The sequence below is a fragment of the Podarcis cretensis genome, assembly GCF_951804945.1.
Source record: "Podarcis cretensis genome assembly, chromosome: 4".
Classification (NCBI taxonomy): domain Eukaryota; kingdom Metazoa; phylum Chordata; class Lepidosauria; order Squamata; family Lacertidae; genus Podarcis; species Podarcis cretensis.
The window spans coordinates 6,203,643-6,226,688 of NC_137173.1; the positions used below are offsets into that span (position 1 = coordinate 6,203,643).

A 23,046-nucleotide genomic window follows, 5' to 3' on the forward strand; every position below is an offset into this window, starting at 1 on the left:
AGATGCCCTTTCCTGTTCCTGCTCTGGGTTGGGACTCTGAGCCTCAGCAGCAGGATCAGTTTCTACCTTTCCTTCATCAGCAGAGTCAAGCAGACTCTCTGAAAGAATGTCTGGATTCCCATGTATGCATTTCCACCCACTCTGCTCACAGAACTCAGCACTCCTGCTGACTAGAATCCTAGACTGATTGCCTTCTGGATAGGCAAATCTCCACCACTTGGTCCCTGGCTCATACCCACAAAGGATCATTCTCTGGGACCTAGGGCCACCCTTTCTGTGTTTGGCACAAGGACCCAAGCCTCACATCCAAACACACGGAAGAAATGCACTTTCATTCCAGGTATTTGTCACATACCTTCATCTTGCACCCCTCAATGCACCCTGGGACCTTCTTCACGTACACCCAGTTGATATGACATTCTCCGGTGCCAAACGCCATGATGGCACCCATCATGAATAGGAAGGTTACCACACTGTGCTTGTGCATCCTCAGTGGGACCTTTACGTGCAATAGGCGATTCTAGCACAAACAGCCTGTCTTTGCACTCAACACTGAGCAGTTGTCACCCACCTCTGGAAATGGAATAAACATTATTTTCAAAACACTTTGAACCCAACATGGACAAGAGAGGAAACAGAAAGGAAACAGCACTGCATCTCTGGAACGACATAGGCCTCAATCTCCGCCTGTAAAAAAGAACAATAAACAGAGCCAGACATAGCGCTTGGAACCATCTGCAAGAGTTACACTTCTTCCAGTTTTCACAGCCTTGCAGTTCCACAAAAAACCACTAGATAGCGATGACATGAGGTGGTGACTGGCCCCACTGACAATCACCCAGCTCAGCACGTGGCCCTGGTCGCAGTTTTTCAGTGTTGCCATAGCAGCAGCCAAATGATACTGTGATGACATGTCTCTGCCAGTTTCCTTGAGACCTTTTGAGGCTTCCCACACTTGGCAGCTCCTGTTATCTGGTTGCCAAAGAAAACAGCCTTGGAGACATGCTGTGGCTCCACTGGATAATTCTGGACCGGGTGGAATTCAGAGCTGCACCGGAAACGCATCAGGAAGAAAAAGCTTTCAGTCTCTTCACTTCTCCCTTCTCCCTTCACCCCCACTCTTGGGTGCAGCACAGCCTGGGCCTGCTCACCCTCCAGCTTTCTGCCTGTAATGCCTATAAAGGCAGCAACTTTTTAAAAAAGTAATATTTTGAGCCCGTAGTTCAATTTCCCAGCAGCTCCCCTTGCCCCAGAGACACTTCTAGCATTCCATCTCCTCTACCTGTGGCATTGTTCAGCAGTGGGGAAAGTGACCTCTTCACACCGGATGTCCATTTGGTATGGCCCTTTCCAGGTTTTTGGCTGCTCATTGTGTTTGTCTTTCATTTGTTCTCCTATGTGTGTTGCCAGTAGGTCATAATATAATGTTTGAAGATTGGGAAAGATTGTGGAATACTGATTTAAAATTTAAAGACCGCTCTTTGCTGAAAGAAAATTACATGAAAATGATGTATAGATGGTATATATCACCAGTGCAGATAGGAAGAATGTATAAAACCGGCTCAAATATATGTTGGAAATGTAAGAAAAAGAAGGGACTTTTTACCATATGTGGTAGGATTGTAATAAAATAAAAAAAAAATCTGGGAAATGATATACAATGAGTTGAAGAAAATGTTCCAATTAACTTTTGTAAAAAAAGCCTGAAGCATTATTCTTAGGGATTGTAGGAAAAGAAGAAATGCACCTTGGGCTTCTTGCCGTGCAGCAGAAAATAGGGGGCGTCCCCTACTACAGAACTGTAAGAAAGGTTCAGAGTGAAGGACGCAGATTTCCACGCTTCCACCCAAAACTGGCTTCGGTTGCCTCCTGCAGCGTTCTCTACATTCTGCAGCTTCCATTCTCCTGAGGAGAATTTGGTAGTCAATCTGTGGCGTAAGCCTTTCTGGCAGAAGAAGTTCTGCAAGGCAGACCTGGTGAACTCTCCACCGCGATCTGATTGAAAGCTCTTGACCCACAGTGAGAACTGTAGTTCTACTGCCGTTATCCAGTCTTTCACCAAAGCAGCGGCCTCTCACTTGTGCTTCAGAGAGAAAATCCACCCATTTCTGGAATAATCATCCACCAGAGATAACACAAATTTGGCCCCGCCCAGACTGGCAACTGGCATAGGGCCCCAAAGGTCTGCATGGACTAGCTCAAAAGGTTTTGTGGTTACCCTGTCAGACCTAGGATAAGAGCACGTCTGAACCTTGGCTTTCTTGAAGGCCCTACATTTCAAGTATTTGTCACATGCCTTCATCTTGCACCCCTCAGTGCACCCTGGGACCTTCTTCACGTACCCCCAGTTGACATATGACATTCTCTGGTGCCAGATGCCATGATGGCACCCATCATGAATGGGAACCTTAGCACACTGTGCTTGTGCATCCTCAGTGGGACCTTTACCTGCAATAGGCGTTTCTAGCACAAACAGCCTGTCTTTGCACTCAACACTGACCATTTGTCGCCCACCTCTGGAAAAGGGACACACATTATTTTCAAAACACACTTTTAATACATCATGGACAAGAGAGGAAACAGAAAGCAAACAGCACTGCATCTCTGGAACGACATAGGCCTCAATCTCTGCCTGTAAAAAAGAACAATAAACAGAGCCAGACATAGTTAGTTGGCGCTTGGAACCATCTGCAAGAGTTACACTTCTTCCAGTTTTCACAGCCTTGCAGTTCCACAAAAAAACACTAGATGGCGATGGCATGAGGTGGTGACTGGCCCCACTGTCAATCAACCAGCTCAGCCCGTGGCCCGGGTCGCAGTTTTTACAGCTTTTTGCCTGTAATGCCTATAATGGCAGCAACTTTTTAAAAAAGTAATATTTTGAGCCCGTAGTTCAATTTCCCAGCAGCTCCCCTTGCCCCGGAGAACACTTCTAGCATTCCATCTCCTCTACCTGTGGCATTGTTCAGCAGTGGGGAAAGTGACCTCTTCACACCGGATGTCCATTTGGTATGGCCCTTTCCAGGTTTTTTCCTGCCCCTTGTGTTTGTCTTTCATTTGTTCTCCTATGTGTGTTGCCAGTAGAAGCCACAATTCTGTGGGTACTCTAGGTGGTGCAGAAAGTTGGCAGCTATTCCCTACACCCACAGGTCTAAGGATGGTTACACATTAAAATAAACCCCACAAAACACATTTTAAAAGGGCATTAAATGTCAATCAGCCAAAGGACTGGTTAAAAAAGTGTGGATTTTCCTGGCTTCTAAATCTGTATAATGGTTTTTCCAACCTTTGTATGGATTCTTTGATGGGAAGTGAGATTCTGACTGTGACTGAAGCTCTTTCCACATTCCACACACTGATATGGTTTCTCCCCTGTATGAATTCTTTGATGTGAAGTGAGACTGTGGCTGTGACTGAAGCTCTTTCCACATTCCACACACTGATAGGGTTTCGCTCCTGTATGAATTCTTTGATGGGAAGTGAGAGAGGAGCTCTGACTGAAGCTCTTTCCACATTCTGCACACTGATAGGGTTTCTCCCCTGTATGAATCCTTTGATGGGAGGTGAGAGAGGAGCTATCAGTGAAGCTCTTTCCACATTCCACACACCGATAGGGTTTCTCCCCTGTATGAATTCGCTTATGGGAAGTGAGATGGGTGCTCTGAGTGAAGCTCTTTCCACATTCCACACACCGATAGGGTTTCTCCCCAGTATGAATTCGCTTATGGGAAGTGAGATCGGAGTTCTGACTGAAGCTCTTTCCACATTCTACACACTGATAGGGTTTCTCCCCTGTATGAATTCTTTGATGGGTAGTGAGTTTGGAGCTGTGACTGAAGCTTTTTCCACATTCCATGAACTGATAGAGTTTCTTTCCAATGTGATTTTGTTGATGGGAAGTGGAATGGGAGCTCTGACTACACATTTCTCCACACTCCAAATTTTTACGTGGCTTGTCGTCTCTGGGGATTTTGTCATGGTCACCTTTGTTCTCTATTTCCGTTTCATCACAATCTGCAATGGAGACAAAAAGGGGTTAGAGCCTCAGGAAGAAATGGAGAAGAACTGAAGGGTGTATGTTCATTACCTGTGTTGTTTGTCATTAACCAACATATTAATTATGAGATTGTGATGTGTTGTTGAATGTTGCTTTGTTTGATATACAGTAGTGGTCAAAATTATGGAAGCTTTTTGGAAAATAGTGTATTTCAGAGGTTTGATGGCTCATAACACCACTTCTTTTGGAGTAATATCATAAAATTATATATCAATGGGAAGATAATTTAATCAAGAATGCAATTCAACAAAGTTCATTTAATTATCCGTATTCTAGCAAATGTTATAGCCAAGTAACCAGAGAAAGGAAGCACAATTTGCTTAGGTTGTAAAACATTATAAAATTATTGTAATGGCACAAAAAGTTGACTGGTCACCCAGAAAGAGATGTAAAATTGTAATATTAAGTGAACAAGGCTACCTTTATGAAGAAATTAGATGAAAGATTGGGAAAAACTTAACCAAAGATGGCCTTTCTATATTTTTGAAGAGGTATAAGGAGACTCAATCACTATAAAATCAGACTGGTAAAGGCAGGAAAAAGTGCACAAAGGCAGATAACGATCAAAGAATGGAGAGGCTGTCCCTACATGACAGAAGAAAATCATATGGGTGTATACAAGATGACATGGAGCAATGTACTGTGAAGTTGAGTGCTAGGACTGGTCCAAATGTTAGAATTTTAAGAAAAAAGCCATTGTTATCTCTCAAGCAAAGCTTGAAATGATTAAACCCATGTTAACTGGACAGCAGAACAATGGGACAGTGTTATTTGGAACATTAAGACCCAAATCTCCTTGCTTGGTAGTGATGGCATGAAATACGCGAGGAGAAGAATCAGAGATTTACCGTATTTTTCCTTCTATAACACGCAGATTTTTTCTCCTAAAAAGGAAGGAGAAATGTCTGTGCGTGTTATTGAGCGAATGTGTGGTCCCTGGAGCCAAATAGTGCAAGGGGAGGCAAAAAAAAGCAGGCAAAATTCAAATCGCGCGTCTCCTAGAAGGGAAACATGAAAAGAGGAAGCGGCTGCTTTCCGGCATTCTGCCTCAGGGTCTTACTGCCCACCCACCTCTGTTTCCTTGCTGTGTTTGCTCAAACGGAACAAAGAGCAGGGAAAGCCCCTCCCCTCCAGGCAAGCAGAGGGGAAAGCTGAAAACATGCAGGAGGGAGAGAGAGAGAGCGAGCGCGAGCTGGCTGGCTTGGGTGGGTAGGTGAGGGAAAACTTTTGCCTTCCTCTCCTCCCTATACCCCTCTCCTGCATTCTTAGCCAGCTGCTTCTCTGCACACCCCTCTCCTGCTCCTTGTCCCTTCTGTGTTTTTCCTTCCCTCCCCACTTAAAATGTGGTTAAAAAGCATGAATCCACATGGATTCTCAGGATCTTTGCATTGGGTCAGCCCAAATTCACCATCAGATCACATAGCATGTCCATGGCTACAGCCTGCCCCCCCAAAATCACGCACCCACTGTTGCCTGGGGCTGCAATGGTGCAAAAACGTGGTTACAAAGCATGGATCCACAGGGATTCTCAGGATTTTTGCATTGGGTCAGCCCAAATTCACCATCAGATCACATGTCTGTGGCCACAGCATGAAGCAGAAAAATGATACATCCACTGTTTCATTCAGAATGTTTTTTCCCTTGTTTTCCTCCTCTAAAAACGATGTGTGTGTTATGGTCAGGTGCGTGTTATAGAGCGAAAAATACGGTACATCCTACTTGCATTACACCGACTGTGAAACACGCAGATGGTGTGATGATCTGGGGATGCATGGCAGCAAAAGGTGTGGGCAGAATATGCGTCATTAATGGGAATGTAAAATGCATCACCATAAAGAAGGCTGATCGCCGAAGAATTGATGCTTTTGAATTATGGTGCTGCAGGAGACTTTTGAGAGTCCCATGGACTGCAAGAAGATCAAACCTATCCATTCTTAAGGAAATCAGCCCTGAGTGCTCACTGGAAGGACAGATCCTGAAGCTGAGGCTCCAATACTTTGGCCACCTCATGAGAAGAGAAGACTCCCTGGAAAAGACCCTGATGTTGGGAAAGATGGAGGGCACAAGGAGAAGGGGACGACAGAGGACGAGATGGTTAGACAGTTCTCGAAGCTACCAGCATGAGTTTGACCAAACTACGGGAGGCAGTGGAAGACAGGAGTGCCTGGCGTGCTCTGGTCCATGGGGTCATGAAGAGTAGGACACGACTAAATGACTAAACAACAACAAAACGCATCAATGAAATACTTGATCCCAAACTGAAGCGTTCCGCAGGTGATCTTTACCCAGATACGGAAGCATTTATATTTGTTTGTTTGTTTGTTTTCTATTTCAACAAGATTCAGCTCCATGTCATGTTGCTGCTGTGTGCAAAAGGTGCTTTCAAGATAATCTTATTTCACTGCCGGAATGGCCTGGGAATAGCCCAAACATTAACCCAATCAGAAATCTATAGAGCCGACTAAAGAAACTTATTAGTCAGAAGCAACCCAGCAATAAAGCCCAATTAACAGAGACAATAATTCAGTCTTGGTTTCACATTCTTACAGCTGCAGAACTAAAAACTTGGTTCACTTCATGGGAAGGCGTTGTAAGGCCGTAATGAAAGCTAAAGGTTACCAATGGTTACCAAAGGTTTCACATTTTTTCTTTATGATTGCTGTTCTAATAAATACTCCTTCATAAAAGTCATTGCATTACATTCTTCATTAAATTGTCTTTCCATTGCTCTATAATTTTATGCTATTACTCCACACAAAAGTGGTGTTATGAGACATCAAACCTCAGAAATACACGTTTCACAAAAGATTTACACAAGTTTGGCCTCTAGTATAAGTTGTTAATTTTAAAGTTAATGTTCTTTTTATATGGGCTCAGATTATTATTATTTATGTTTCATGATTATATATGTGTTGTGCCGCTCAGAGTGGCTGAGGCAACCCAGCCAGATGGGCAGGATAGAAATAAAAATTACTATTATTATCACAGTGGTACCTTGATTTAAGAACAATCCTGTTCCGGAAGATTAAGTTTGTAAACCTAGGTCCACTATATTACTCTTGTTATTATTGTTGTTGTTGTTGTTAAGTTTGTAAACCAAGGTACCACTGTATTACTATTACTATCATCATCATCATCATCATCATCCTCATCACTGCTACTACTACCTGAGATTCCATAAGCCTAGCTCTTCTCTGGGATGGATTTTGTTGGGCCCAGTCATGGCATCCCCTCCATCTCCAATGTCAGTCGTCTCTTTGGTCAACCCAAGACTGACAGGAGCAAAAACAAAAACCTGAAGCTACTTATCTTTCCTAACAATTCTGAAGCTGACATTGAAGATGGCCTGGGAAGTTCAGACCAGCCGCATCCTGGTAGAAAAAGGAATAATTTCAGGAAGGTTGTTCAAAGGAAAAACTGGGGGTGGGGGTGTTAGGTTCCCAGGTGTTATAGGGGGCGCTCTTGAGCTCTGTAAAAATAGATGAGGTTGGTCCCCTAGAGGTATTTTTTGAAGTTCCAGGCTGATATGACGATACCACAGGGAGCCTTACCAAGAGAGGCCACAATCCCACGATTCTCCTCCATGACATCCTTATGCAGAGCTCTCTGGTCAGGATCCAACAACGCCCACTCCTCGTCCGTGAAACAAACAGCGACATCTTCAAAGCACAATGAACCCTAAAAGAAAAAGGAAAATGTTCTAGAATCATAGAATCATAGAATCATAGAGTTGGAAGAGACCACAAGGGCCATCGAGTCCAACCCCCTGCCAAGCAGGAAACACCATCAGAGCACTCCTGACATATGGTTGTCAAGCCTCTGCTTAAAGACCTCCAAAGAAGGAGACTCCACCACACTCCTTGGCAGCAAATTCCACTGTCGAACAGCTCTTACTGTCAGGAAGCTCTTCCTAATGTTTAGGTGGAATCTCCTTTCTTGTAGTTTGGAACCATTGCTCCGTGTCCGCTTCTCTGGAGCAGCAGAAAACAACCTTTCTCCCTCCTCTATGTGACATCCTTTTATATATTTGAACATGGCTATCATATCACCCCTTAACCTCCTCTTCTCCAGGCTAAACATGCCCAGCTCCCTTAGCCGTTCCTCATAAGGCATCGTTTCCAGGCCTTTGACCATTTTGGTTGCCCTCCTCTGGATACGTTCCAGTTTGTCAGTGTCCTTCTTGAACTGTGGTGCCCAGAACTGGACACAGTACTCCAGGTGAGGTCTGACCAGAGCAGAATACAGTGGCACTATTACTTCCCTTGATCTAGATGCTATACTCCTATTGATGCAGCCTAGAATTGCATTGGCTTTTTTAGCTGCCGCGTCACACTGTTGGCTCATGTCAAGTTTGTGGTCAACCAAGACTCCTAGATCCTTTTCACATGTACTGCTCTCAAGCCAGGTGTCACCCATCTTGTATTTGTGCCTCTCATTTTTTTTTGCCCAAGTGCAATACTTTACATTTCTCCCTGTTAAAATTCATCTCGTTTGTTTTGGCCCAGTTCTCTAATCTGTCAAGGTCGTTTTGAAGTGTGATCCTGTCCTCTGGGGTGTTAGCCACCCCTCCCAGTTTGGTGTCATCTGCAAATTTGATCATGATGCCCTTGAGTCCATCATTCAAGTCGTTGATAAAGATGTTGAATAAGACCGGGCCCAAGACAGAACCCTGTGACACCCCACTAGTCACTCTTCTCCAGGATGAAGAGGAACCATTGATGAGCACCCTTTGGGTTCGGTCAGTCAGCCAGTTACAAATGCACTGAGTGGTAGCATAGTCAAATCCGCATTTTACCAGCTTCTTTACAAGAATATCGTGGGGCACCTTGTCAAATGCCTTGCTGAAATCAAGGTAGGCTACATCCACTGCGTTCCCTTCATCTACCAGGCTTGTAATTCTGTCAAAAAACGAGATCAGGTTAGTCTGACATGACTTATTTTTCAGAAATCCATGCTGACTATTGGTGATCACAATATTCCTTTCTAGGTGCTCACAGACTGTTTGCTTAATGATCTGCTCCAGAATCTTCCCTGGTATTGATGTCAGACTGACTGGGCAGTAATTATTTGGGTCCCCTCTTTTCCCCTTTTTGAAAATAGGGACAACATTTGCCCTTCTCCAGTCTGCCGGGACTTCGCCTGTTCTCCAGGAATTCTCAAAGATGACTGCCAGTGGTTCTGAGATCACATCTGCCAGTTCTTTTAATACTCTTGGATGCAATTCATCTGGCCCTGGAGACTTGAATACATCTAAACTAGCCAAGTATTCTTGTACTATCTCCTTAGTTATTCTGGGCTGTGTTTCCTCTGCTGAATCATTTGCTCCAAATTCTTCAGGTCGGGCATTGTTTTCTTTATCGGAGAAGACTGAGGCAAAGAAGGCATTGAGGAGTTCAGCCCTTTCTGTGTCCCCTGTTTGCATTTCACCATCTTCTCTGAGTGACCCCACTGTTTCTTGGTTCTTCCTTTTGCTACGAACATACCCATAAAAGCCTTTTTTGTTGCTTTTAACCTCTCTAGCAAGCCTGAGTTCATTCTGTGCTTTAGCTTTTCTGACTTTGTGTCTACACGTGCTGGCTATTTGTTTGAATTCCTCTTTGGTGGTTTCCCCCCTTTTCCATTTTTTGTACACATCCTTTTTTAATCTTAACTCAGTTAAAAGTTCTTTAGCTAGCCACCCCGGCTTCTTTAGGCACCTTCCATGTTTCCGTCTCATTGGTATTGCCTGAAGTTGTGCTTTTACTATCTCCCTCTTAACAAACTCCCAGCCATCATGAACTCCCTTTCCTTTTAGTATTACTGTCCATGGGATCTCACCCAGCACTTCCCTAAGTTTTATGAAGTCGGCTTTCCTAAAGTCAAGAAATTGAGTCCTAGTATGCTTGGCTGCTCCTTTCCGCTGTATAGTAAACTTCAGAAGAGCATAATCACTCGCGCCTAATGATCCTTCCACTTCTACCCCACTAACCAGGTCATCAACATTGGTTAGGACCAGATCTAAAATGGCTGTTCCTCTTGTTGCTTCTCCCACTTCTGGACAACGAAGTTGTCTGCAAGGCCAGTGAGGAATCTGTTTGACCTTATGCTCTTGGCTGAGTTTGACATCCAGCAAATATCTGGGTAATTGAAGTTCCCCATTACTACTATCTCCCTTCCTTTTGCATGCTTGGCCATCTGTTCCAGGAAGGCATCATCTATGTCCTCCGTTTGGCTTGGGGATCTATAGTAAACTCCCACAATGAGGTCACTGTTATTCTTCTCTCCCTTAATTTTGACCCAAATGCTCTCACTTTGGCTTTGAGGTTCTAAATCTTGGATCTCTTCACAGGTATACACATCCCTGACATATAACGCCACTCCTCCTCCTTTCTTGTCTGGTCTGTTTCTCTGAAATAGATTGTATCCCTCCATTATTACATTCCAGTCGTGGGACTTATCCCACCAGGGTTCAGTGATGCCTATTATGTCATATTTAGTTTGCTGTCCTCCTCTGAGACAGCAGAAATATGAACTGCTACACAATGCTCTGTTGTTTCCTTCCTGTACATTATGGTGTTGTTTCAATAGGGTTGCTTTGCTGCACATTTCAAATATGGATGCTTATTTTATTCTGCATTTTAATTATGGGTATTTGTCTCTGTGCAAATACGTGGTTCTCCACATTATGTTTTCCAAGTCATTTTGCCTACGTAAGCATTCCAGTTTGCCTGATGGAAGGATCCACTTTCTCCTTTCCTCATGAGCTGTTCTGGGGAGTTCCCTCCCAATGCCCTAGAGCCAGATGGGCGTTTGAGAAAGCCTTTCCTGCTGAGAGCATTTGGACATTTGTGCCCATTTCATATGTTAGTTGTGCAGAAATACATCTCCCCTTCTCTGGACCCTTCTTCCCAACAGTCTCCCTCCAAAACAAGATGAAAAGAACCCTCAAATGAGTTGGAAAACCAAAAGAATGAGACCAAACAGAGCAAAACTACCTTCCTCCTTACCCAGTGGCCTCTCTCTGGTGTCCAACGGAGGCCTCTCTGCCTCACAGGAATCCAGGTCCATTTCTGCAAAGAGATCCTTTCCCTAAAAAAGAAACAAGGATTTAAAACAGAGAATGGGGAGAAATATTAGAGAGATAATGACAAAGACTTGAAGGCTGTGAGATCTCATTCCATGGATGCTTTCCCATAAAACGGATGGGCCATCAGCAGACCATTATGGGATGTTCTCTGTCCCGTTTGGAGCCCCTTGGGAGTATCCAGACGAAAGTCTCTCTCACCTGCTTTCTCTCCTCTGCCTGACTCAGGAGGAAACCTTCGGCCAGGGCCACCGCCTGGGAACTGGTCTCCGCTCCGCATTCCCTCACCCAGCTCTCCATCTCCAGGGGAAGGACAGCCAGGAACTGCTCCAAGATCACCAGGTCCAGCATCTCAGATTTTGTGTGCCTTTCTGGCTTCAGCCAGTGGTGGCAAAAGTGATAGAGTCGGCTGCCAAGCTCTCGGGGTCCTTTGGCTTCCTGGCAGTAGAACTGCCTCAACTGCTGGCTCTGCACCTCTGAGCGGAGGGTGTCCTCCTCACCCAGGATCTTCTGCACTGGGTTTTCCCATAATCCCCCACTGCTCCCAGTTTGGCTGGCATGGCCTCTTCCTGTTCCAGGGCCAGCTGAGTCTCGCTCATCCATCTGTGCTCTCAGGAAGCCTCTGAGAGATCGGAAGGAACCCTTTGGTCTTCTGACAAGTTCTGTCTGTCTTAATGAGAGGCTCTAGCAAATCCTACAAAGCAAATACATTGTTCTGTTACATAATTTGTAGGACAGGAAAAGAAATATTTCCCTGAGCAAGCATGGATGAGTCTTGCTGGGAACCAGGGCTGGACTGCACCGCATCCCAGACCATGAGCTATCTTTTTGAAAAGAAAGGGCAGGAAGAGGAGAAGAACTAAGTCTCTAGCCTTCTAGCCACTCAAAATGTGGAGGCAACTGAAGGGATTTCTGGGAGATTACTCAACCTGGTTTCTGCTGCCTTCCAGTCAATGCATGAAGTCAGAACCAACAGACAAGAGAATCGTTTTTATCTTGTGAAAATTGGATGCTTGGCTCTAGTGGGGGTCCTCACCTGGGGGTCCTCAGGAGTTGCTCCCCACCCCCCCTCCCCTGTTTCTGTCTCCTTTTCTTGCACTTGGACTCTCTGCCGCTCTCCAAACAGACTCCTGGGGTGGGGACCCTTTTTATTTGCTCTGAGGGCCAGGAAATTTAGCTGGGTAATTTATTATTATTATTATTATTATTATTATTATTATTATTATTATGTAAGATAGCTTCACACACACACAGCCATTGATGCCAAGGTCCCTGCAGGTTCAGTGAGTAGCAGCGCCCATTTCCGGCTTCTTTGCCAGCAACAATCCCTTTGGCACAGATAGGATGTGGTCCTGGGATGCCATGCTCTGGGTGCTGCAGTGGCTTCCGTGGGGAGCTGTCCTTGGAGACGACTGGGAAACTGGTTTGCAATGTCCCTCCCTGATCAGGCCCCCCAGGCCTCCTCCCCTGCTGCAGCCCTGGGACCGCCCCCCCCCCCCGTCTCCCCACTGCACCCTCTGGGGGGAGAGAGAGGAGACTCACCAGATCCCAGGAGGGGACAGCGAGGCAGCCCTTGCAGGAGAGACCCCAAAGCAAGGAAAGGACTGGGGAGGGAGGGAGGGGCCTTGGCTCTGGAGGACCTGGCCCCCCCTTGCTTCCTGGCCTCTCTAGGAAGGCAGCTCGCTTCCCTTTAACCCTTGCAAAGCCAAGTCCCTCCAGCTCAGCCCTCTCTTGCCTGGCGGAACCTCAGATTCTTATTATTTCTTATGGATTTAGGGGGGCAGCTGCCCCCCCGGCTACGCCAATGCCCAGATATCCTTTTGGGATGAGGCTCTTGGTTGGACTCTGAGCATCTCCCTCCCTCGGCCAGAAACCAGAGGAAGAGCTTGCAGGGAAAAGGGCTTTGCAGGAGGCAAGGAAGCTCCTCCTGGAATTCCGGAGTGGAGAGAGAGGAGGGGATCCCAGGGTCATCTAGTCCAACCCCCAGCAGTGCAGGAATCTCAGCTGAAGCATCCATGGCGGATGGCCGTCCGATCTCTGCTTAGAAACCTCCAAGGAAGGAGAGTCCCCCACCTCCCAAGGGAGACCCTTCCCCTGCCCAACTGCTCTTAGATGTCCCTCAAGGCAGCAGGTCCTGAGTTCTAGCCCTGCTGAAACAATTGCACTGGCTACCAAGGAGAACCAAGCGAATTTCAAAATAAATAAATCCTATTCTCATCATAAATGAGTAATACTTTCTTATGCATGCTTTTTATGCTAATATACAAAAGTATGCTATTTCCCTTTCCAGAAATGCTCAATTGCTAATTCAAAGGACTGAAAATGGATGGTTGTTGTTATTATGTTTAGGGAAGCTTTTAATATTTGATGGAGTATTGTATTTTAATATTTTGTTGTAAGCCGCCCAGAGTGGCAGGGGAAACCAGATGGGCTGGGTATAAATATATTATTATTATTTTTATTATTATTATTAATTAAATTGATCAGATCTCCTTTCAAAAGAGGCAGGTGGAATCTCCAGGGTTGCTAATAGCGTAACGTTGCTTATAGCGTTTCGTTAGCGTGGGGAGCCACATTCTGGTTGAAGGAGGCCAGGATTAGCCCCCAAGGCCTGGGGTGTCTCTCCTCCCCTACAGTAGGACTTGGAATCCAGGAGAAAACTCTTGGAATAGCCTTGCCAGGTGCTCAGGGACGGAGTCACCTGTCCCCATGTCCTTCTCTTTGCAGATCTCCTGCAAACTGTGTTAAAATGTGACATCAAGCTTTATTTGCAGCGGAAAATAACAAGGCGTGAGCTGTCTTCCACAGCTGTCTCCTCCTCGGTCAGAGTAAAAGAAAACAAAGGATGGAAGTGATTTACAGACTGACTTCCTTTCTTACACAGACAGTACAGAAGGTGTAAACATGGATATCATGGTACACTAGCAATGGGAGAATGAAATACTGACAGTTTGGCCCCCAATTTGGTCCAAGACCAAAGCTGGCATCCCTCATGGTCCAGGAGTGCCAGGGACTCCGTGGTGGGGGCAGTGGGGGCCGCTTTGGCCCAGATTGGCCCCTGACTCTGAGGCAACTTTCCTCCCGCAGGACCTCCGATGTTACGCCCTCTGTGACAATGGGGAAGTGCGGAAACTAGCGGCCAACAGCATCTCTACTCAGCTGGCCTTTGCCCAAAGGTTCCCCCATCTCGGAGCAAGTAGCTCTCCCTCATGGATTCAGTCCTTTCATCACTTCCATCTCCCCAAGAGGCTCCCAAGGCTGATCATCCTCTGCAGTTGAGAACAGACCTAACTGAAAAGAACGGCTTCCTCTTCTGGCGACACCAGAGAATTCTAGAAGACATTCACCCTTTCCATAGCATTATGGATGCACGATTCCCACAGACAAGTTTCTTGGCAAGACAAGGGCCTTTCCTGGCCATAGAGTGTCCTCCTCAGCATTCCCAACGAAGGAGCTGGGTTGCAAGAGCTGAAGCTAATGGGGGGCTGTCCTCCCCCCTCCCATCTCACCTGGCTGCTAGGCAGGAAAGCAAGACCCAGAGAGAGTTGTGGGAAACCCCAAAACCAGCTTGCTCTGTGACGGATCCAGAGCTGCAACTAATAGAGAAGCAAGATCTGTTCGGGTGTTGATGCTGTGAGCCCCTCCGTCCTACACTCCGGTTGTGTATACGAGTAAATAAAACTAGATATCATAAAGACAACACAGTCTCCACTGATTTTCGTTCCAAGGAAACCGAAGATGGGGAAGCCCCTGGGACCCCTGGAATCTCACCCCTCAGAGACTGGGGTAGTTTGCAAATACAAACACACACACAATAATTTGTGCCTGTGTTCCTAATAGATAACTAAGTGTGAAGAGCATGTCATGTGCTTTAGCAACAGCCCTCCTGTAAATAAGGAAATACAACCCCCATTGCTGCTTGACTCAAAAAAGCAACAAGGGAATCTGCTCTGGTGTCCCATGAGGTCTGTGGGGCCCTTAAGTAAGAGGAGCCATTGCTTTGCTTTCTTTTTTTAAAAAATAACTTACCGTAATTAAAGAAATTTTAACATAATCAAACATTCAAATTACATTTTACAATTTTAATTAACCCCCATGCGACTTCCCCCAACTTCCCTTCCTGGTTTATAACACCTCTGTTTCTTTTGCTTATAAATTTGTATTCCTTATATATTAAAATGAAGGTTATAACATTTGTCTCTTCTTCTCATTTTTACCTCATAATTACATTTTCTGTTTGTATTTGTCCACTGTAAGTGTATCACTCAAATCCTGCCAGTGAGTTCATTTCTGTGCATTGTTTCTGTATATACATCTTAAAAGGTTCCCAATCTTTTTAAACATCATTATTGTCCTTATCTTTAAGTCTCTCAGTTAGCTTCGCCATTTCAGCGTATTCCATCAACTTTTCTTGCCAGTGTTCTTTCGCTGGTATTTCGTCGCTTTTCCATCTTTGAGCTAGTAAAATTCTGACCACTGTTGTCGCATACATGAATAGATTTTTCTTATCTTTTTGTAAGATACCTAAAATGCCTAATAAATACCTAATAAAAACGCTTCTGGTCTTTTAACAAAGATTATCTTAAACATTTTTTTTCATTTCATTATAGATCATCTCCCAATAGGTGGAGCCAGGTGGGCCCAGGTCCAGGTGAGGGGGGGTTGCCATGGTGACAAGGACCGGTAAAAGCCATAGTCTTGCAGGCGGCCATTTTGGGTTAGCAGTGAGGCGAGTGGAGGAGAGAGCAGTTGGTGGCAGTTGACGGAGGACAAGGTGAGGCAATCAGTGGATTCTTATTGTCTCAGCTTCTTATTTCGCTTCTTATTTCATTTATTACTTATTTATTTATTTTTCTCTTCTTGAAGATGTGCCACAGGCTTTCTTCATCCAGCAATGGTGAGTATTGGAGGAAACAAGAGTAGGGAGAGAATAGCTGTCAACGTTTCCCGTTTTTTAAAGGGAAATTCCCTTATTCCGAACAGGATTCCTCGCATGAAAAGGGAAAAGTTGACAGCTATGAGGGAGGGGATCCCAAAGACCTGCTCCCCGCTGGGAGGAGCTGACAGCCTGACTTTTGCTGGAGCCAGAGCAAGGTTTCTTGCTCCAGGTGATGCAGAGCTGCCAGGCAGCTGCCCTGAGACACCTCATAATAATAATAATAATAATAATAATAATAATAATAATAATAATAAATTTTATTTATATCCCGCCCTCCCCAGCCGAAGCCGGGCTCAGGGCGGCTAACAACAATAAAACAGCACAACAGTACAACACAACACAACACAACACTCTAAAATCATTCATTATAAAATTAATTCAAATCAAACCGAAGGCAACCATTGGGCCACAGCTCTGCAAAGATTGCCAGTGGAGGGAGTCAGGCTGTGCCTTGGCCAAAGGCCTGGTGAACAGCTCTGTCTTGCAGGCCCTGCGGAAAGATGTCAAGTCTTGGGACAGAACGTTCCACCAGAATGCAGCCGCAGCCGAAAAAGCCCTGGCTCTGGTTGTGGCCTGGGACCTCCAGGATATTTTTATTTGAAGACCGTAAGTTCCTCTGTGGGACATACCAGGAGAAGCGGTCCCGTAGGTACGAGGGTCCTAGGCCGTATAGGGCTTTGAAGGTTAAAACCAGCACCTTAAACCTGACCCTGTACTCCACCGGGAGCCAGTGCAGCTGGTATAGCACCGGATGAATGTGATCTCGCAGCGAGGACCCCGTAAGGAGTCTCACCGCGGCATTCTGCACCCGCTGGAGTTTCTGGGTCAGTCTCTCTCTTTTTTAAAAAATAATTTTTATTAACAAACCAATCAAATCACATTAATTCCAAATTATACCAATACATAATAAACTCCAAATATTTAGCCGAATTTTAAATTTTTGTTGGGGGTACCCATGCTTCAAGCTCAGAAAGCTCTCATATTTCTGCTGCTTTGATGTTCACAGTTCTATCTTTCCATCTCTTTGTTATTATCCTTTACAAATTGTCTTCCAATCTTCTTGTTGTTATCGTTTTTTGTTTTTCCCCCCCTTTCTTTATAACCTCTGAGAGTCTCCACAAGCGAGTTGAAACAAACATTGTTGTAGTTCTGTGTGGATTTTAACATTAATCCAAAGGTCCTGTTCGAACGGCAGACGCCATTTCAGCATTTCCCGTAAAATACAGTCTAAGCGTCTGCTCATTAACTTTCCCAGACCTGTTGCTCCAACATCAGTCTTTTCAGGGGAGTTCTTGCCAGAACAAATGTAGAATTCAGATATAATAGCAAAGCCGTGGCTTCCTCCCCCTCCTGACCGTAAATCCTGCAACAAAGCCTGTCTCAATTAGAACTGCGTCATCCAAAAGCCTTTCATTTCCTTTCCAGATCTTCCACAAAACAAGGCCTCTGGTTAATAATTCATTTCCACACAGTTTATTATTCCATCTCATTTGCTATCGTTCGTGCAACGGTTCTTCTTAGGGAGGAGTTGTTAGGTAAATCACACAGAGAAAAAAATAATATGTCTAATACAAGGAGAAGACTTAAAGATGTTAATGTTTAATTTAAAGGGTATTAAAATTGGGATTTGGAAAATCGTTATAAGGATATGCAATGGAATTCAACTAAGAGGAAATGAGGAAGTCGTTTTACAAAGTAAATAACAGTTATTTTCAATAAGGTTATGATTTATGTTTGTTATGTTTTGTTTGTTTTGTGTTTTTGTTTGTTGTTGATATTATAAAAACTAATAAAATTTTTGTTAAAAAAAAAGAGAGAGAAAACTGTACATAAATAATGACACTCACAGGACTGGAATAAAACTCATAACATTTATTGTAAACATTTGGTTAGACCACAAGATGTAATGCTGTAATAAGGAATGTATGTCTAAAGTATAATACAAAAATTTATTAAGGAATTATAGACATTTATAGAATGTATATATAGTAATCACGCTTAAGTAAGAGCAATGTGGAGAAGCCGGAAGAGGGGTGGAGGGAAGTTAATTTGGATAAGATATAGATTGAAAGGAGAATAATATTATTATTGTGTTTACGACATTTGGAAAAAAATAATAAAAATTATTGGGGGGGGGAGAACAGAAATTGGCCCTTGTGGTCTCCCCTCCAACTTGCTCAGTGCTCAGGCCCTTGAGCCTGCCCTCCTCTCCAAAGCCGGCCGGCCAATGGACGCTTCAGGCCAGCCCATCGACCTGGTCTTCATCAACAGGTTCAGCCCCTGGCTCTCCCTCATCCTCATCCTCAGACAGACATTCTGAGAGAACGTCACGCCTTGCAGGAGTCTTTGACCAACCATCCTGCTCACAGAACTCAGCATGTTTACTGACCAGAAGCTTGGTCTGATCACCTTCTGGATATGCAAACCTCCATCCCTTAGTTGCTGGTTCATATCCACAGAAGATCATTTTCTGGAACTTGGGTCCACCTGGCTTTTGCAGAGCCTTTGGCACTGGCACCAAGGCCGGTGACCCAAATGCACGGAAGAAATGAATCTGGGGTTTCTTTCCGTGAAGCACGAAAAACGGGGTGTCACCTACCACTGAATTGTAGGACCTATTAGCCGTGAAGGTCACGGTCCGAACTGCCTCCCCCCAAAAGCTTGGAGGCAAACCAGAGTCTGACAGCAAGACCTCTGTAGCTTTAACCAAAGCTTCACTCCTGAGCTCCGCCACCCCCCTCTCTTGAGGAGAAGTCACCTTGTGATGTATCCCTTTCTGGTGAAAGAACTTCTGCAGAGCAGACCCAGTAAACCCTGCACATCGGTCACTTTTGACTCCTTGCACCTTGGTGGAAAACCTTAGTTCCACCTCCGCAACCCAATCTTTGATCAGTTGTGGTGCATCCTCTTTCAATTTGAGAGCAAAACACCACGAAACCTGGCTAAAATCATCCTGCATTGTCAGCAGAAACCTGGCCCCTCCCAGGGGTCTATGTGCACAAGCTCAAAAGGTTTTGTGGTTACCCTGTCCACCCTGGGGTAACTGCACCCTTTTACCTTTGCCCTTCTGCAAGCCCTACAATTTAGGGATCTTCCACATTTCTGTATTTTACAACCCTTGGTGCACTCCTGTAACATCTGGATTTCTTCAAGAGAACTATGTGCTGTCTTCTTGTGCCACGCACACGCACATGAAACATGAGTGGGAACTGTAGCACGCATAGCTTGTGCCCTCTCAGCATTCCCCTCACCCCTCAGAGGCATTTCTAGAACAAAGAGATTATTCTGCCCCTTTGCAACACTGACCAGTTGCTTTCCTGCCTTGGAAATTGTACAAACATCGTTTTCAAAGCAAACCCGATACCCCTCCTGCAACAAAGAAGGAACAGATAAAAGACAACATTTCATCCCAGGGACCACGTAAGCTTCCAACTGCCCCTGCAAAACAGAAAAATAAACATTTGCAACGTTAGACACAGGTTTCTTTTCCCCATTAGCAAACTGAACAGTTTTCCCAGCTGGAACAGCCCTGCAATTCCACATCTCGACAGCAGGGGTCTCTGGAATCAGATGCTGGCTGGCTGCTGAGTCAATGATCCAGCGTAGCACTTTCTCCTCCCTGGAGCTGTCCTTCAACATTGCCATAGCAACAAACGTCTCGCTGCCCCCTCCCTTGGGGCTTCTGCAGCTGTTCTCTCTGGTTGTCACAGCAACCAACTCCCCCTTGCAGGAAGACTTGTTCAGGACCTTGGCAGCTTCCGTAGATGCAACTGCCTCCGTTGCCTTGGAGACCGGACTTGTCACCACGTTCCCACACAGCTCTGTGGGCCTTATCTGCACTTTGTGCAGGAGGCTGGCCTTGAAGCGTCTAACTCTCCGCAGCTTCCCAGGCCCCGGCTCACGACGAAAACAACTCTTGGCTGCCTTTGGAAAACAAGCCGTTTCTGAGCTTTCAGTGCTCACTGCCCCCCCCCCACTGCTCTCAGGGCTCCCAGGACGTTTTCCTGCACCCCCTCTGGTGGGTAAAGGGCTCCCAACGCTTGGCCTCTGTCCTGGCTCCTCACACAGGTACGGTGCAGCATTCATACAGCTGCCAGCAATAGTCCCTTCGTCCCCCCGTGGGGGCTCACAGCTTCCCTCAGCTGTGTCTCGGCTCTCAAGAATGTGCCCAGCGCCATCTTGCCTCTCCCCTTCGGATGCAGCCACATGTTGGCTCTTGCTTCCTACTCCCGCTTCACAAGCCTCACGGAGTGCCAGCCAAGCAGCCTCAGGCCTTTTAGCATCCAGGATAACATGCATCAGATCAGCACTCACATTCTCTGCCAGAAAAGCAAGCACACGCTTCTCAGCTTCACTTAGCTCTGCAGCCATTTCAGCCTCTGCTTTCCCAGCCGCTTTCTGTGGTGGCTGAACTGCGTCCCATAGCTGCGCCCCGACTAGAAGCAGCTCTACGTGAAAGTTCCATTCCAACCAACTTTCGCAAGTCAGCTTCTCACATGGCAGCTTAAGCTCAAAACCATGCTTCTGGGACTGCGCCATCTCTCCCCCAGGACCCAGCGTACTCACTTAGCATCAGCTTTCCGGCACCTGTCTCTTGGAGATGCGATTCCCCCAGCGAGCTCCTCTTCCTCTCAGCGTCAGGCAGGACTCCAGCTGGCCCCAGCGTCTTCTTCAGCTGACTTCAAACACACACCGGCACACCGTCGCAACAGCTTCAAAGCAGTAATTAGCGTCCATAACCTGTTGAATAATTGGCGTGGCTAATTGGAATGGACCCCAATTAGGCGCAGCTCCTTGAATGGCAGCCCGGTACTCTTCCGTCTGCGGCCTCTCTGCTGGTCCTCCTCCGGCAGCCACAAGTGCAGAGTAAACACAGCGTTCTGTTGCTCCCCGGTGTTAAACAGACCAAACACACCTAGGCGTCTGTGTGTTTATAACTCATTGTTTATTCGAGCAGTTAAACAATTACGGAGTTTTCCTGGACTCAGCTCACACATTTTGCTTCCGTCTCTTTCGGACGCAGAGACAGAACAGGCAGTGAGATAAAGCCACTCCCTCCTTCACGCCTCAGGAATGTGAGACGTCACTCAGAACTTCTTAACCCTATAAGTTCTGATTCTCTCCACAAGGTACTATTTCTGGGTTAGTGGAGTCTGTAACCTGAAGCATCTGTAACCTGAGGTACCACTGTATTAGCATTTTCTCCCGGAAACAGCAGCTCTGGTGCCTGTGCAAATGAGGGATCTCGGATCCTATATTAATCCTGCCCTGTAATTGTTTTGGAAATATGTTTTCCCTCTTGTCGAACTAAATGCAGATTTTAGGATGTCATATGTCATCTGCCATTGTTACAACTGATTGTGGGGTATTTTTATTATTATTAAAAAACCCTTATTTTTCAGCACTTCTTAGGTAAAAGTAAAGGGACCCCTGACCATTAGGTCCAGTCGTGGCCGACTCTGGGGTTGCAACGCTCATCTCGCTTTATTGGCCGAGGGAGCCGGCGTACAGCTTCCGGGTCATGTGGCCAGCACAACTAAGCCGCTTCTGGCGAACCAGAGCAGCGCACGGAAACGCCATTTACCTTCCCGCCGGAGCAGTGCCTATTTATCTACTAGCACTTCATTGTGGGAGTCATAAAGCCATGGCAGAGGCTTGTATTGTGCCTGCTGACCTCGGTGACCAGCACTCTGTGCCTGGCAGTGTATAGAATGTATTGACCTTATATGGAGTTGTGTTTCCTTTGGGCAGTGATTACCTTATATGGTGATGGGAGTTTAAAGCTATTACCAGGATGTAACGTGAGACATTAGCAGAGGGCCATGCTGGCTGAGAGAGACAAAGGATAATAAAAGTTACCGGACAAGAGGGAAGTCGAAGGAGCTGCCCCTCCATCCTGAAAATACTTGCTGCCTCTTTGTGTCTTTTTTCTATGCTATGCTAAGCACCATTTAATGACGGCTGGTCTTCCGTCACTTCATGCTTTCGAACTGCTAAGTTGGCAGGAGCAGGGACCAAGCAACAGGAGCTCACCCCGTCACGGGGATTCGAACCGCCGACCTTCTGATCGGCAATTCTTAGGCTTTGTGGTTTAACCCACAGCACCACCTGCGTCCCACCTTGGGACCCCTTATATTACAAACACAGGGGCAGGAAGCAGATACTGGCAGAATCGCGAAAACTTTAGTGACTTTCCTTTAGGCCAATGCGGAAACTCCAAATGGTGACCCTGCTCCAGGAAAATGTTTCTGTCTGTCTGCTTCATAAGCAAGATGGGGTCGGCCCAAGACCAAAACTTGCAGCCTTCATGGTTCAGGAGTGCCAGGGACTCTATGGTGGGGGCAGTGGAGGCTGCTTTGGCCCACACTGGCCCCTGACTCTGAGATGCTCTTTCCTCCCGCAGGACCTTCAAGGCTACGCCCTTGGGGAAAGTACCGGCCAGCAACATTTCTGAACTGCTGGCCTTTGCGCAACAATTCCCCCACCTCAGAATAAGTAGCTCTCCTTTCTGTATTCATTTCTTTGGTTGCTTCCATCGCTCCCAAGAGCACACCCCCAAACAACTTTCAACACAGATGATGCAGTATGTGTCCCTGGGTGCCAGGATGAGGCCAGAGGCTTTTCCTGCCCCCTTTCCTGATGCTGCCCTTCCACCTCTGCCCAGGAGGCTGTGGGGCCCAGGGAGGTCCTCTGGGGCAAGGGATTGGGTCCAAACCAGGGGGAGCCCCATCCTTCCTGGCTTGGGGCTGCTTCTGTGCTCTCTTGCAGCCATCCAAGGTGGGTTTTGTGGTGTCATCTGACCCAGATTTTTCTTTTCTCTTCAAAATGTAATACAGGTGAAACTCAGAAAATTAGAATATCATGGAAAAGTTCATTTATTTCAATAATTCAACTTAAAAGGTGAAACTAATATATGAGATAGTTTTATGACCGGCAAAGCGAGATATGTTAAGCCTTTATTTGTTATAATTGTGATGATCATGGCGT

At 45.9% G+C, this 23,046-nt stretch overlaps 1 protein-coding gene across 1 annotated transcript in view; it reads right to left on the bottom strand.

Moving 5' to 3' along the window:
• Nucleotides 1-12,738, bottom strand: part of LOC307214740 (uncharacterized protein) — a 35,227-nt gene extending 22,489 nt beyond the window's left edge. Inside the window, exons 1-3 of the mRNA XM_079973701.1 lie at nucleotides 12,663-12,738; nucleotides 11,307-11,814; nucleotides 11,044-11,125 (exon numbers count right to left, since the gene is read on the bottom strand). Of these exons, the coding sequence (XP_079829827.1) occupies nucleotides 11,044-11,125; nucleotides 11,307-11,723 (499 nt within the window). The 5' untranslated portion in view covers nucleotides 11,724-11,814; nucleotides 12,663-12,738. The remainder of the gene's footprint in view (nucleotides 1-11,043; nucleotides 11,126-11,306; nucleotides 11,815-12,662) is intronic.
• Nucleotides 12,739-23,046: the final 10,308 nt, after the last annotated feature.